This window comes from Hippocampus bargibanti, linkage group LG07 (genome assembly GCF_051943395.1).
Source record: "Hippocampus bargibanti isolate YZ-2025 linkage group LG07, ASM5194339v1, whole genome shotgun sequence".
Lineage (NCBI taxonomy): Eukaryota > Metazoa > Chordata > Actinopteri > Syngnathiformes > Syngnathidae > Hippocampus > Hippocampus bargibanti.
Window position 1 is genome coordinate 11,204,667 of NC_142740.1, and position 15,107 is coordinate 11,219,773.

The following is a 15,107-nucleotide window of genomic DNA, read 5'->3' on the forward strand; positions in this document are numbered from 1 at the left end:
ATGCGTAGTGTGGGCGCATAATGTGTGTGTGTGTGCCTGTGGGTGTGTGTGTGTGTGTGTGTGTGTGTGTGTGTTTATCATTGTAGAGCACTGGTGTCAAAGTCAAGGCCCGCGGGCCAAATCCGTCCCGCCACATCATTTTTTTCGGCCCGCGAAAGCAAATCAAACTTGTTAAATTCCATGATGATTACTAACATCTGAGCCAAAATTTCATATTTTTGGATGTCAACCACAATAAAAGTCATTATTCTTGACTTCAGATTTGAAAACGAGTTATTCATTAATTTTCTGTGTGCTCTATATGTAATATTTGAAGGGATTTAAACATTCTAATGGGTTCCCCAAATTCATAACGGCCCTTGAGAGGAAACCATAATTACAATGTGGCCCGCGGCAAAAAAAGACTTTGACACCCCTGTTGTAGAGTTTCCATTTAAATCAGTAAAAAGTCATTTTGTTATTGCTGTGATGATAAAAAGTCACTCACTTTGTACAGTGTTCATTACCTCTGCCGAGACGTTTTGGTTCTCACTTGTGTGTTTGGTGGATTGTCAAGCCAAAACACATTACAAACTAGAACTAGACCTGTCGAAAAGCAAGATCCAAGTGGCCAAGTAATCAAAGTATAACCACATTTTTGCTAAAATTAAAAAAGAAATAAAAATTGCTTGCACCATGTCCAGTGCAAAACCTACGGAAACATTGTGCCTTTATTTTGCTTTTATTGTATTTCCATTATTGTGGTTGTACTGTGTGTCGACCTGTTGTGAGCAGGAATTAAAAGCAAAGCTCATCAGATCCTTTGAGCTCAGGAGAGCTCTTTCTTCCGCTGTCAAAGGACAACGATTCAGATGTCCCTTTTCTTTTGGAAAGGAAGGCAAGAGAGTTAACTGTGTCAATGGTACTTACATTCCTTGCTAATATTTTAACATGTATTTCACACATTTCTTCTTCATGTCCCCTCATTTAAGACTCTAAGTCAGCCAAACAGAAAACCAAATAAATGCATACTTGAATAATTGACCGAATAAATGAATGAATAAAAAATACAGTGAGAACCCTGAGTTCTCATAAAAAGTAGAGTTGGGATTTACTGGGATTAAAAAAAATAAACTGTGACTCTGTGAGTGTGCCCTTTATTCTGTGTACACATCTTTAGGGATGTCAGTGACTTAATGGTGAAGCAGTTTCCTTTGCGAAAAGGCACAATAGTCATTTAAGTAGGCTAAGTAACTGTGAAAATAAGGATGTGGGTTTTATAAAGTTAGCATTGTTTTCAGTTGTCTAATGGGGCAAAAAGTAGATGAAGTCACCTTATTGGGAACAAAAATGAAAAGGCTGAGAAACAATCTGCTGTATATTTTTGATGCACAACACTCACATACGTTTGAAACAATTTAAAAGGGAATCTCAGAGTAAAGGGGACAGCACAGCAGTTGTCCAGATACAGGCTAGTTCCAATTTCTTTATCCCACTTTGGGACTTGACCTTCCAGTTCTAAAGCCCAAGTACCTATTGATGAGCTACTGATGGCCAACACTCAATCATAACTAATGTGCATAAATAACATCAATCCCACAGAACTGTTTTAATTGTCAATGATTGATGGGTTTAAAACATGCAGTGGTTGAGATCACAGTGATATGACAGTGTAATGATTCACTCATTTGACTCCCATTTAGGCAACATGTGTTCAGTTTGTAAGGACTGCAACAGCTTTCCAGATGTAGAATGTTTGAGCAGGTGTGATACATACTCGTGTATTTCACGGATGATAAATCGGTCTGGAGTATCCGTTGTATCAGCCATGAAATGCATACAGAAGATGGAAACAATACAGTATACAGCAGGGGTGTCAAACTCATTTCACATGGTGGGCCACATGTGGCCTCGGTCGATGTCAAGTGGGCCGGACCATTAAAATTATACCATTCATGCTATAAATAACCAAAATATGTCTTTCAGAATCAGAATCAGAATCGTCTTTATTGCCAAGTATGTAGAACACACAAGGAATTTGTTTCCGGTAGAACACGCTGCACTAGTATCGTCGTCAAAAAAACTGCTAAGTGGCACTATACAGTTCCATTTTGGCTACTGTTGAAAGAGTTCAAAGAGTTAATGGCTTGGGGGAAGAAGCTGTTTAAATGTCTGCTGGATTTGGTGCGCATGGATCGGTAGCGCCTGCCTGAGGGGAGTAGCTGGAAAAGGTGGTGGGCAGGGTGCGGAGGGTCCAGTAGGATTTTCCGCGCCCTAGTTTGGATTCTTGCAGTGTGCAAGTCCTCGAGAGTGGGTAGGGCGGTGCCAATGATTTTTTCCGCCGTCCTAACTGTCCGTTGAAGTTGGATTTTGTCCATTTTTGTGGCGGCCCCGAACCAAACGGTGATGGAAGAACACAGGATGGATTCGATGACAGCCGTGTAGAAATGTTGCAGCACCTCCTGTGGCAGGCCATGCTTCTTTAGCAGCCTCAGGAAGTACATTCTCTGTTGGGCCTTTTTCAGAATAGAGTTGGTGTTGACCTCCCACTTCATGTCCTGGGAGACTGTGATTCCCAGGAACTTGAAGGTCTCAACGGTTGACACAAGGCAGTTGGATAGTGTGAGGGGTAGCTGTGGTGATGGATGTTTCCTGAAGTCCACGATCATCTCAACTGTCTTCAGCGGTTTCAGCTCCAGGTTGTGACGGCTGCACCAGAGCTCCAGCTGCTCCACTTGTTGTCGGTACGCAGACTCGTCGCCGTCTTTGATGAGACCGATGACCGTGGTGTCGCCTGCGAACTTTATGAATTTGACAGCTGGGTTAGTTAGTTGGGTTAGTTTTGGTGTAAAGAAGCACAAGAACATTAGCAAAATGATGACATTTAATGAGCATTCCTTTTACACAACATTTCGTTTCATGAACAAATGTACAATTTACTTTTATCATTCACACATGCATTGCAACCGATCCCAATGATTCTACAATGGCTCAAAACTTTAACAAGAAATTGGTATCTAAAAATATAATCTTCTTCTTTTCCTTTCGGCTTTTTTAGTTGCTTGTTCTGTAGCCACAAAGGGACATAAGTCTTCTTGTGCCTCAGGAAGGGCATCCGACGTAAAAGCTTGGCCAAAACAAACATGCGTATCATACCTCTGAAGATGGAGGTGACTGATTCGCTGTGGCGACCCCTTGAAGGGAAAAGCCAAGAGAAGAAGAAGAAGAAGATTGAAGAAGAGATTATTATTATTATCTCATCTCTCATCTCATTTTCCGTACCGCTTATTCCTCATTAGGGTCGCGGGGGTCACACCTAGGGACAATTTGGAGTGGTCAATCTGCCTGCCATGCATGTTTTTGGAGTGTGGGAGGAAACCGGAGGACCCGGAGAAAACCCACGCGGGTCCGGGAAGAACATGCAAACTCCACACAGGGAGGCCGGACCGGGACGCGAACCGGCGACCTCTGCACTGTGAAGCCGGTGTGCTAACCACTCGACTACCAGGCTGCCTATTATTATTATTATTATTATTATTATTATTATTATTATTATTATTATTATTATTATTATTATTATTATTATTATTATTATTATTATTATTATTATTATTATTATTATTATTATTAAGGAATTAAAGTAGAAAAACAAAATACATGAGCCGCCAGAAAGGCAGCCACCCTCGCGACGCCGCCCCGAAGTCAAAAGAACAAACAAACAAAAACAAATAACAATTAATATGACAACACAACGGCAACACGACAAACAATGCACTTTAAGATTAAATGATATTTAGAAAGAAAGGAATTTTCCAACCATTGTTTTTGTTCCTGATATTTGGCATCTTTTGCCCTGTAAAAGTGCATCAATACCAGGTGTCATGTCCCGACTAGCTGACACTTTCACAATGTCATTTAAGTCCTTGTTCGTGAGCTTTGAACGCATTTTTGTTTTATCGATATTCATAACTGAGAAGATTTGTTCACAAAGGTAGGTTGTTCTAAACATGCACAAAACTGTTAATTTGGGGTACCCTGGTAATAGATGCTGCTAAAATGTGTCCAGACCCACGGAGGCAAATTTGCCCTTCAAATCTGCATCACATTCTAAATCAATTATTTCTCGCTGGATTTCGACCAATAGATCAGAAGCTTTAACTGTGAAATGGGAGCGAAAAATTGAAAATTCTGTCTCAAGTTCACCAAATACCTGAAAAAGTTTGTCAAACTCCCACAGTAATCATGCAATCTTGTCTTTGTCCCGCCTCACGTCCGCATCAGGTCTGGTCACACACACGCATCTCAGACAGCGGAAATGAATGCCAGATCTACTAACATTTCACGACAAATAAATACCATTTACTTAACAAATTAACCCTCATATTATGTTGAAAAAAATGACATTGATGATCTTATGGGTCATTTGTACCCATATCTGAAAATCTGCACAAAAGAGACAAGTAATTGGTGACATCAGCAACAACTGAATCTGAGATGTTGTAAACATATTTTTCTATCCCATTGGCATATTTTAGAACAGTTTAGTTAATGTTTTTCCATTTCACGCTTTTTCGTTTTCTGATATTTTCAGTGTTTCATCCACATTGTTGTTGAAAATCTGTAAGGGCCAACAGGCAGTTTTGGACTGGCAGCTGTTTGTTCTTGTGGCTTTGTCCTTTGGTGGAGTTGTAGTCCCACGGCTCCATGTCTTTGCTTGTGCTCTGTGATGCATATGTGTGAATTGTGCTCATTCCAAAATCGTTCTTGTTTTTCTTTGTGCCGTACGAAACAACTGTTGCTTTCTTACTGAAAAAAAAATAGTGAGGAATGAGGAGGTGTGCCCCACAGCTTCAGAATTTTACTGAGAAGCTCTGATTTATTTATTTTGACCGTTGGCAACATAGTCAGCTTTCTCTCCTGAAGTACATCAACAAGAAGTTGTCACGTGTGACATTAGGACTCTGCAGTCCTTCATTCATATACAGCACCACACGCATCTTCTGATTCTTCTCAGATCCTCCTCCATGTAGTTTTTTCAGGATATACTTGCATATTCCATGCATACCTACATTTTCCATCATAGGCTTCCCACATTTTCATGACATATTTGCCAGGATTATTGGGCAAGAACTGTGTAACATGAAATTTTCTACACACACTCCAGTAACATGAAATTATATAATAACGTGTAAATAATTTCGCACATAAGTCACTCGTGAGTATAAGTCACACTCCCGGCCAGACTATGAAAAAAAAAAAAAAACGGTGACTTATAGTCCAGAAAATACGATATGTGAATATCAGATCAGCACCAAGAGTTAATTGTTGCTTCACAGGCCAATGCCAGGCTTCAACATCACATGCATATCATAAAGTCATCTTATTTCAAAACATTTCAATCATTGCGCCAATACCCCTTCACAGATTGTATGAAAACTGATCCAGATGCATAGAGGGAGAGAGCGGTTGAGGGAGAGGGGGCAGACAGTTTCCACAAAGGGCTGTCACATTGCCAGCAGCCTGTATCATTCCAGTACTTATCCAGACATCTTCACCTCAGATAAAAGACATGCCTGCAATTCCTCAGGGGCTTTATGGAGACAGATGGTATTTCGCTGGAGCTACTGGAGGCTGAAGTCTCAGGTGTACATGCACTACCATTGACACACAAACAACAACTGGCAGCGCGGTGTCTGTGGAAAAACGAACGTTAAAAAGAAAACTACCATTCAAGTTTTTTGGTGACCTAAAGCAGTACTTATGATTGCAAGTTAACGGATGACATCACAAACATTCTTTGTCCCCCACCCAACAGGTGTATTGAAGGACTACTTACGAGAGTTACCTTACCCTCTGATCACCAAGCAGCTGTATGAGGCAGTATTGGACTCCATGGCCAGCAGACCTCTGAGGATGGGAGCTGCAGGTTGTGAGAACGACCATGCTGACTCGGAACACACAGTCAGCCTACTGGACAACCTTCCAGAAGTGGAGAGGGTGAGGCAAATGTTTTGAGGCATGAATTCAAAAAGGATATTAATGGTAATAATGAAAGCAATGACATGCTACCAGTATCGGCGGAACCCCTGCAACAACTAATCATAAAAAAACAACTGTGTTGTTCTCTGTCTCAGATGACATTAAGGAAGCTTCTTGACCACCTCAAGCTGGTCGCCTCCCACCAGGAAGTGAACAAGATGACATGTCAGAACCTGGCAGTGTGTTTTGGCCCTGTGTTGCTCAGCCAGCGTCAGGACGCCTCCTGTCACACCAACCGAGTCTTCATTGACTCAGAGGAACTTGCCAGTGCGCTGCACTTCAAAAAGCACATTGAAGTCTTGCACTACTTGCTGCAGCTCTGGCCAGGTAATCAGACTCAGATTCAGAAAACATTTATTCGTCCCACAATGAGAAAATTTGCAGTCTACAGCAGCAATTTGAAAAGGGGATGGAGTGGGGGGGGTGAAAGGATAGAAAACAAGGTATTCTAAGCATACTAAAATAAAAATGTCAACTGTGTCCTGTAAATGTGCAAAACCGTTTCATAAAAAACTGTACATAGTGCAAGTATCAAGAAAGGCATATTGATATATGTAGCTCTATTGCATCAACCCATATTTATAGTACAAGTGTTGAGTGTCCAGTTTTTTTCTTCACATGTGATTATTGAGAATTGCAAAGCCTGGCAGCAGTCGGTAGGAGTCGGTAATTATTTAAAGATGTACAGTGAGACCTCAATTTACAAACACCTTAACTTACAAACTTTTTGTCTTACAAACGTCAAATTTATGAAAATTAAACCTTATAAGAAGCACTATTTTCATAATACACACCCACCACGGCTGGTGGAGTGATCTTCGGCGGAAGCACACGACCGAACAGCACCAGAGGTTAAGTTACCAACAGTCCTTATGGAAGGTGACTCTCCTTCCATAAGCCTTCAACGACCATCAAAAAGGTAAATAAAACTTTATTTTACAGCACAGTTTATTTCTTTAATTACAGTCCTCATGTAATGCACCTCTCTTTCCAAACAGCAATTCCTTTTGACCTTCGACCTCCAATGCCATTCCATCAAGCCATAAATGACCATCACAAATGTAAATAAAGTGACTTTATGATACAATTCAGTGTATTTCTTTCATTACAATACAATAGCACATTTATTATACATAGAATAAGGTATGTTGTGTGTAGTTTTAAGGCTTATTTAGTTGAAAAGTATATTTTATGGAAACCCGGGAACGGATTATTCCCATTTTAATGGTTTCCTATGGGAATTCTTTTTTTGAGATACACACTTTTCGCCTTACACACTCTGTCCGGGAACCAATTAAGTTCGTAAGTTGAGGTCTCACTGTACTTATATAATGAGCCGATGACCATTTTGTGTTTGGGAGACTTTTACTGAGCAAGTAGCTTGTTCTGTAGCCACAGGGGACATACGTCTTCTTGTGCCGTATATATACACTGTGTATATACTGTGTTTATATATATATATATATATATATATATATGAGAGAGAGCAGTTATTTATTATTTACCTGTTGGCGAGGTAACAAACTGGAATGTGCTGCTCAGAATCTGTGAGGGGATCTCACTCCATTTCCAGTCATCCATTGTCAGTAATGGTGGGATCGTCAAACGAACAGCAGCAGAGGGACAGGGAGGCAATGCAGAGATGGCTTCATTCATGGCATTTCATTTAGAAGCGCTTTTCAAAACTCTCATGGACGGGTGAACAGCGGCAGCCACACGCGCCAAATTCCTCATACTTGATTTAAGCATACTGTAAGTAAAGAGGTCGACATAAATTTTGATGACCACTGATCACAGACATTAGGTGACATTTGGAGTCCTACATTGCGACTTTAGACCAGGGTTTAGACGTTGCATCACTGTACGTTAAATTGAGGGCCGACATATTACATCAACTAATGGCAACGAAAGAGCCATTTAAACCATTTTATGGAAAATTCCATGGGAGCCACAAACACCTTGGAAGGATAAAATGAATCCCTGTATATATATTCTTTTTGTTATTTCTGAATCCGGTTGAAGCAATTATGTCAGACCATCCACAATTGTGTATGTGGCTTTAATATTAGCCATAAGTTTGAAAAAAAAAAAAACACGGTCAAACTGAACTTGGACAACATCAATCAAAATCAGTATTTTGGATGAATTCAGTGAATTTTTGCTTGATGATATCCAAGGAAGAAGCACATTCCCAATTTGCATCACTTTGCCACACCGAAGACAGTCGGCGACTTACTCAAGAAGGTGCCTTGTTATATGCAATCTAAATCTTGTCTATGTTTGTCGCCAAAGGCCCCATTAAAAGTAGGATTAATAGTGGTACAAAAATATATAGAGCAAAGTTAGTGCTGTCTGTCAGGTAAGAATTGCCACCCAAATGGATTTAGGTTGGACTGTGGTGACGGGTTTGGTTGTCTCTCTCCTATGGCGTCATTCATGGATGCTTTTTTTAGAGTTGTACGGGGGTCATACTGCGACAGAAGCACTGTAACAGGATGAGGACAGACAGCGTCGGGGGATGACTATTATATGAATGAGGACGGCAGGACAATGAAGTCCCCAAGGGAAAGACGGAGCATGGAACAGCAAAATAGTGCCCACCCTTGCCACTGTCCTTTGATCTTTTTTTTTCAGAATTTTATCTTACCTCCTTTCACTTGGAACTGCCTACAAAGGGTTTTCACATGTCTGGTTGTTTCAGTGCATACCATTTTAAATCACATCACCACATCACCCCTGTCCTCCAGCAGCTCCACTGGCTCCCTGTTAAACAGTGGATCAAATTCAAAATAATTCTGTTTACAGTCAAAGCCACCCATAACCTTGCCCCTCCCTATCTGCCGGACCTGCTTCAAATCGCCGTTCCCTCTCGGTCCCTCAGATCCTCACCCTCCCTTCACCTCTATGTGCCCTGGAATGAGCACCCCTGGTCTAGTTCAATCAGCTATTTTATTACTTATCATTTTACTTATGATTTCATTGTTTTGTGCTTTGTTTTTATTGTAAAGCATCCTTGGGCGTTCTGAAAGGCGCTTGAAATTAAATGTATTATTGTTAAATCAAACATAAGAGCCCTTGTGACCGGTGTTGAGATGAATCACAAAGCAGGAGTGGAGGCAAGCATCACTCAATTGTCCGCCAGCTGCCATTGAGTGTAAGAAGAGAAGGCAAATCTAGTTTTATTTCATAACATCGGGTCAAGTGGTGAGAGTGTCAACGTCATAGTGCAGAGTTACCAGTGGTACCAGATTTGATTCCAGCTCCGGCCTCACTGTGTGGGGTGTTCATGTTCTCCCCGTGTATGCGTGGGTTTTCTCCAGGTACTTCAGTTCCTTCCACATTCCAAAAACATGTGTGGTAGGTTAAAGGAACTCCCAAAGCTGCCTCTCGATGCGAGTGCTTACCCTGCGATTGGCTGGCAACCAGTTTGGGGTGTCCCCGGGTTACTGCCCGATGATGGCTGGGATAGGCTCAAGCATTCCCCGTGACCCTTCTGACCCACAATTTAACATGATACCTCTGCACTGTGAGGTGGATGCACTAACCACTGTTCCACTGGGCCACCCCGAGCAGAATTAATACCACTAATAGATATAAAGATATACTGTAACTGATAGAATTTTCACTGTAATTTTTTTAAAAGGCGAGCAGCATCTCCCTTCTTTGTTTTTCTGGGAGACCACAGTATATCCTTGCACTCAAATCAAAAGCATTACAGACCCCTGAAAGCAGGTGATGTAGGCATTGCGTTGCGTGCAAAGTGGATTTGGATATTGTCAATGTAAAAACAGCATTGACATTTTACTGTGTTAGGGGACTGGAACACACTATATACGTAGACATAACAGAAAGCGGTGGATGATTTTGTCAAGCAGGCAAAGAAAGAGGACAAGGACATATTGCTTTTGGAACTCCATTTCATCAGTCAGCTCAATCGTTGATTGAATTAAAGTGCAATGTCACCAAAGGGGAGCCACAAGGCATGCATGCAGCTCTTGCACTTAGTATCGCAAGAATGTTTTATACGTATTAAAGCCCTAATGTTTGTCATGCTTCCCCCCCAATACAGTGTGGGAGGGCTAGCGGGCGCAACTATTAGAGGTAGACAAAGACAGAGTCGGGTAACAACACCCCACTGGTTTGTGCTGGAGTGTTCACTGATTGTATTTGTCGTGCGGTAGTCACTTGTTTCTTTGACAATATCTAACCAGATATCAGGAGATTTAGTTCAAGCATAGTCAGAGCAAACAGAGGATATTGATCAGTCATGGAGTGCTGTGGTGTGATTTCAGCATGTGCTTATATTAACAATGCATGTCATTGCATACTTTATAATAACCTATTTTATTTTCAGACATTGAAAAGATTACTTTTTATTACCCTTTTCACTTCAGTCATGAACATAGTAGGGTACATATATACAGTAAAGTCTCGTTATATCGATATTCAAGGGAGTCCGAAAAAATATCGATATAACCGGGACTATCGATATATCCGATCATGCGCCGAACTGCATTAAACAAAAGCCGCCAAAAGAGGGCAGCCAAGCGCCATATAAGAAACGGAGCTGGCCATTAGCTCCCTTTTTTTTGGGGGGTGAGAGATGTTCCCCCAATGTTGCCTCAAAATGGCACATATAATTCTTTAATGATTGTAAACATGTATGCATTAATCTTCAGAACTACAGTGTATTTGAAACATATTCATAACTGGATGTGTAACAAGAAAGCATATTATCCGAATCTGAAGCCATTGTTTGGATTCACAAGCAATGCAAGACGTCTTGGCGTGATGTCATTTTTATTTGCATTTGAATAAAAAGTGACATCGGCTGTCCTTTAATACACAGTATGGAATGTTAATAATTTTCAAAATCATCGCGCTTCAGCAGACAAAACAAGAAACATTGTTGCAAAAAACGATGCATTCATATACAGTACAGTGGGCATGTCCATAACACAACAGGGAAACTGCAACGCTTACATCTTACTGTATTATGTATACAATTTAAAAAAGTCATCAATCTTCTTCTGCTTCCCATTTTTACCTTTTAACACAAACACTTCAATCTCGTCTGCTACACACGAGCTAGCGTCTGAAAATGAAAATGGCTCTGCTACACGGGTGCTGGGCACGTAACCAAGTCACCTGACCAAGTCGACCAATGGCGCGACTGATGGCGTGACACGTAACCAAGACACGTGACCAAGTTGACCAATGGCGCGACCGATGGCGTGTCACGTGACAAAGTCACACGGCCAAGTCGACCAATAGCGCGACCGATGGAGGCTCATGTGACCAAGTCGACCAATGGCGCGACCGATGGCGGCTCACGTAACAAGACACGTGACCAAGTTGACCAATGGCGCGACGGATATATCGATATAAACAACAAAAATGGCCGGCGGGGGATGAAAAGGAGCACCGTAATAACCGGATTATCGTAATAACCGGGTATCGTACTAAACGGTACTAATTATACATAAAAAGACTAGAAATGTGCAAGGGAAATGAAAATAGTATCGTAATAAGCGGTACTATCGATATAACCGATATCGATATAACGAGACTTTACTGTATATATATATATATATATATATATACAGTAAAGTCTCGGATATATCGATAGTCCCGGTTATATCGATATTTTTTCGGACTCCCTTGAATATCGATATAACGAGACTTTACTGTATATATATATATATATATATATATATATATATATAGAGAGAGAGAGAGAGAGAGAGAGAGAGAGAGAGAGAGAGAGAGAGAGAGAGAGAGAGAGAGAGAGAGAGGACGAGCTTTTTTTAAATACACAAGTAAATTCCCCAAATTTACCAAAAAATTGCGTGAGTCGGTGAGTGCATATTTACATGATTTGATCACTACCTGATGAATTCAAAATAATGTTCGCTCTTCATCTTCTCCAGTTGTGGACCCACATAATCAGCCCTCCTCCCCCGAAGGCCTTGACTCGCTCACTGCCCCTCCCATACGGCGGAGAAAAGAACGTCCACAGGTGTTGAACCTCACTGAAGCTGAGCTGGCGGGTGTTCTGCGACCCAAACTTGGACGCCTGGACAGCCCAAGCAACCGCTACGCGGGTGACTGGAGCAGTTGCGGCGATAGCTACTTTGCCTCCGAGATGCTTCTGCTTCCTCACAGCAAAGAGGAGGTCGACTATGACGATGTGCCCTCGGAGGATACCGACGCAGATGAGGTCCTTGAAAACCCTGAGGATGCAGAGGCTACTGTGAAGGTTCTGAGCCTTTTGCCAAGTCCTGCTGAGCAGGTGCATGCTCTGTGCGAGGTATCCGCACCGGTGGAGGAGCAGCAGCAGCAGCCGGTCGAACAAGACCAAGACGAGGTGGTGGCAGAGGAGGTAAAACACGATGGGAGCAACAGTTCCAGAAACACGCACCAGTCGCAGGAGACAGTGGACGAGAAGGAAAGTGTGTGTGAGCACATCTTGCCTCCGCGGCTGCAGAAGGAGCATGCATACCAGGCTTACATGAAGATCCATCAGGACATCAGCCCTGTGCTGAGTAACAGGGTCAACCTGAGAGACCTTCAAGAGAGCATTGACACACTCATAGGGAACCTCGAAAGAGAACTCAATAAGAACAAACTTAACGTCGGGTACTAACTCCTCACGCAAGCACAGAAGGAGTGATCGCAACTATTGGAGGTCCATGACATGACATATAGTCAGAACTGGGACAAATGTTTTTTTAATGATCACATTTACCAGGGCACGTCTTTCCCACAGACATTCCTTCATGCGTTTCTTTTACTCTCGCCATGTCCTTCACCTTGATGTTGGCCTTTCATGATCCACCTCATTGCTTTTCTTCTTATGAGAAGAACTCATTGACCCTTCAGGGGTTTAAAAGGTGCCTTAATTGTGTGAAGGTGGTTTACACAACAAAATCCACTCTGAAACAGCCTCCATCCCCAATGTGCTACAAAGACTTGGATGCTTTTCTACTACATTTGCTGTACAAATTTGCATTTCAATGTATGACTCTGCGAAAGTAAAACACAATGCACATTTGCTGACAGGATTTAGCTGACACTTCCATTTTATAAGATGTCTTAGTTTCAAACCTCTGTGCTCCCACATGCATTTTTTCCTGGAAGGCTTACGAAGAAACATTTGTCATGGAGCACTTCCACATCGAGGAAAGAATTTCAAGAAGCGTCTCAACTTTCAATAAGTATTTCTTTCCAACCAAAATTGGCATGAGGGTCCTTTGAAAAATGTGCTGAACAAACCAACCAGAAGAGAAACGCCTGTCTCATCATTTTACAAGTTGTGTATTAGTAAGCAAATTGTATTGCCTGTTCCTTGAATTTGACAGAAAAGGATTTGACCTTTTAAGATTTGGCATTTAAAGCCCACAGATTGGTATGCTTGTCAGTCATGAAGTGATCCATGCCTCGAAAACTGCTCTTAATCATATAAATCTAGGGTGCCGAAAAAAAATCAGTGAATCAAATCTCAACAACCAAAGCCAGTATCCATTCAAACATTTTTCCCAAATGCGTCCCGAAGTGGCTTATACAGAATATATGCAACTCCATCATATGTATTATTGCCTTTTTGAGTGAACATCAATGACTGGAGTGTTCTGTTCTCCAACCAAGGCATCATTTCGATTTTCAACTGTGATTTCAAACACTTCAAACTGTATTACGCCAATGCACTTGAATAGTAACTTGTGTGTGTGTGTGTGTGTGTGCGTGTGCGTGCGTGTGTGTATGTGTGTGTGTGTGTGTGTGCAGGGGTGTTTATGTGTGCATGCGTGCATGTGTGTGTGTGTGTGTGTGTGTGTGTGTGTGTGTGTGTGTGTGTGTGTGTGTGCACGCGTCCAAGTGTGTGTGCGTTGGTGTGCATGTGTGTGTGTGTGTGTGTGTGTGTGTGTGTGTGTGTGTGTGTGTGTGTGTGTTTACTGAATCGAGATAAGCAGCACTTCTGATTGAACATAAACACACACCATGAGACGTCATATATAAAACAAAATAGAATAATACATACTGGATTTACCAAATACATTCCCATGTAGTGTACAACTGGCACAAAGTTTCGGAAATGAACTACAGCGATACCTCGGCTTACAAACGCTTTAGCTAACAAACTCTTTGCCGTACGGACGTTAAATTTGCGAGAATATATTTTAAAACGGATCTGATGTATAGGCTGCACTCCATTATTAAGCGTATAAAATAGGAGTTACAGTAATGGCCGTGGTTGCGCTGTCGACCCACATTATGGTGTGACACTAAAGGATATACAATACAATACAGCTTTATTCAATAGAGCTTCCACATCTGCTGCAACTGTCGCAATGACAACTGATCATAAACATGGACATGAAACAAATAACGAAAAGCTACACCAACCTCGTGGGCTCACATCCACATGGCGCTAAATATCATTACAAGGTCTTGCTTGTCTCCTTCCTTTATTTAGTTAGTAGTTTGCTATGCTTTTGGTATTATCTTCGTTTCATATTAGTTGCACAGAGCTCACAAAGTTGTCTGTTTCAGTGTGTGTTGTCAAATGCACATGTCAATTAGTGCTGGGCAGAACCCTTTTAGGGTACCATTGGTTCCTGATTACAATACAATACAATACAATACAATACAATACAAAACAATACAATACAATACATTCCAGTACAATACAATACAATACATTCCAATACAATACAATACAATACAATACAATACAAATACAATACATCCCGATTTATATGGCGCTTTCACAACATAAAATTAATAATTATTACGAGACGGCAGTGGAACATCAACAGAGAAATTATATATATATATATATATATATATATATATATATATATATATATATATATATATATATATATATATATATGTGTGTGTGCGTATATATATAAGTCTCGTTATATCGATATTCAAGGGAGTCCAAAAAAATATCGATATAACCGGGACTATCGATATATCCGATCATGCGCCGAACTGCATTAAACAAAAGCCGCCAAAAGAGGGCAGCCAAGCGCCATATAAGAAACGGAGCTGGCCATTAGCTCCCTTTTTTTTTGGGTGAGAGA

General features: G+C 41.2%; 1 protein-coding gene across 2 annotated transcripts in view; it reads left to right on the forward strand.

The window, feature by feature from the left end:
- The window catches only part of syde2 (synapse defective 1, Rho GTPase, homolog 2 (C. elegans)), a 73,050-nt gene extending 58,174 nt beyond the window's left edge, over nt 1–14,876 (forward strand). For both annotated transcript variants that reach the window (XM_089000622.1, XM_089000623.1), the window contains exons 6-8: nt 5,795–5,976; nt 6,114–6,345; nt 11,949–14,876. In XM_089000622.1, the coding sequence (XP_088856748.1) occupies nt 5,795–5,976; nt 6,114–6,345; nt 11,949–12,664 (1,130 nt within the window). In that variant the 3' untranslated portion in view covers nt 12,665–14,876. The remainder of the gene's footprint in view (nt 1–5,794; nt 5,977–6,113; nt 6,346–11,948) is intronic.
- Nucleotides 14,877–15,107: the final 231 nt, after the last annotated feature.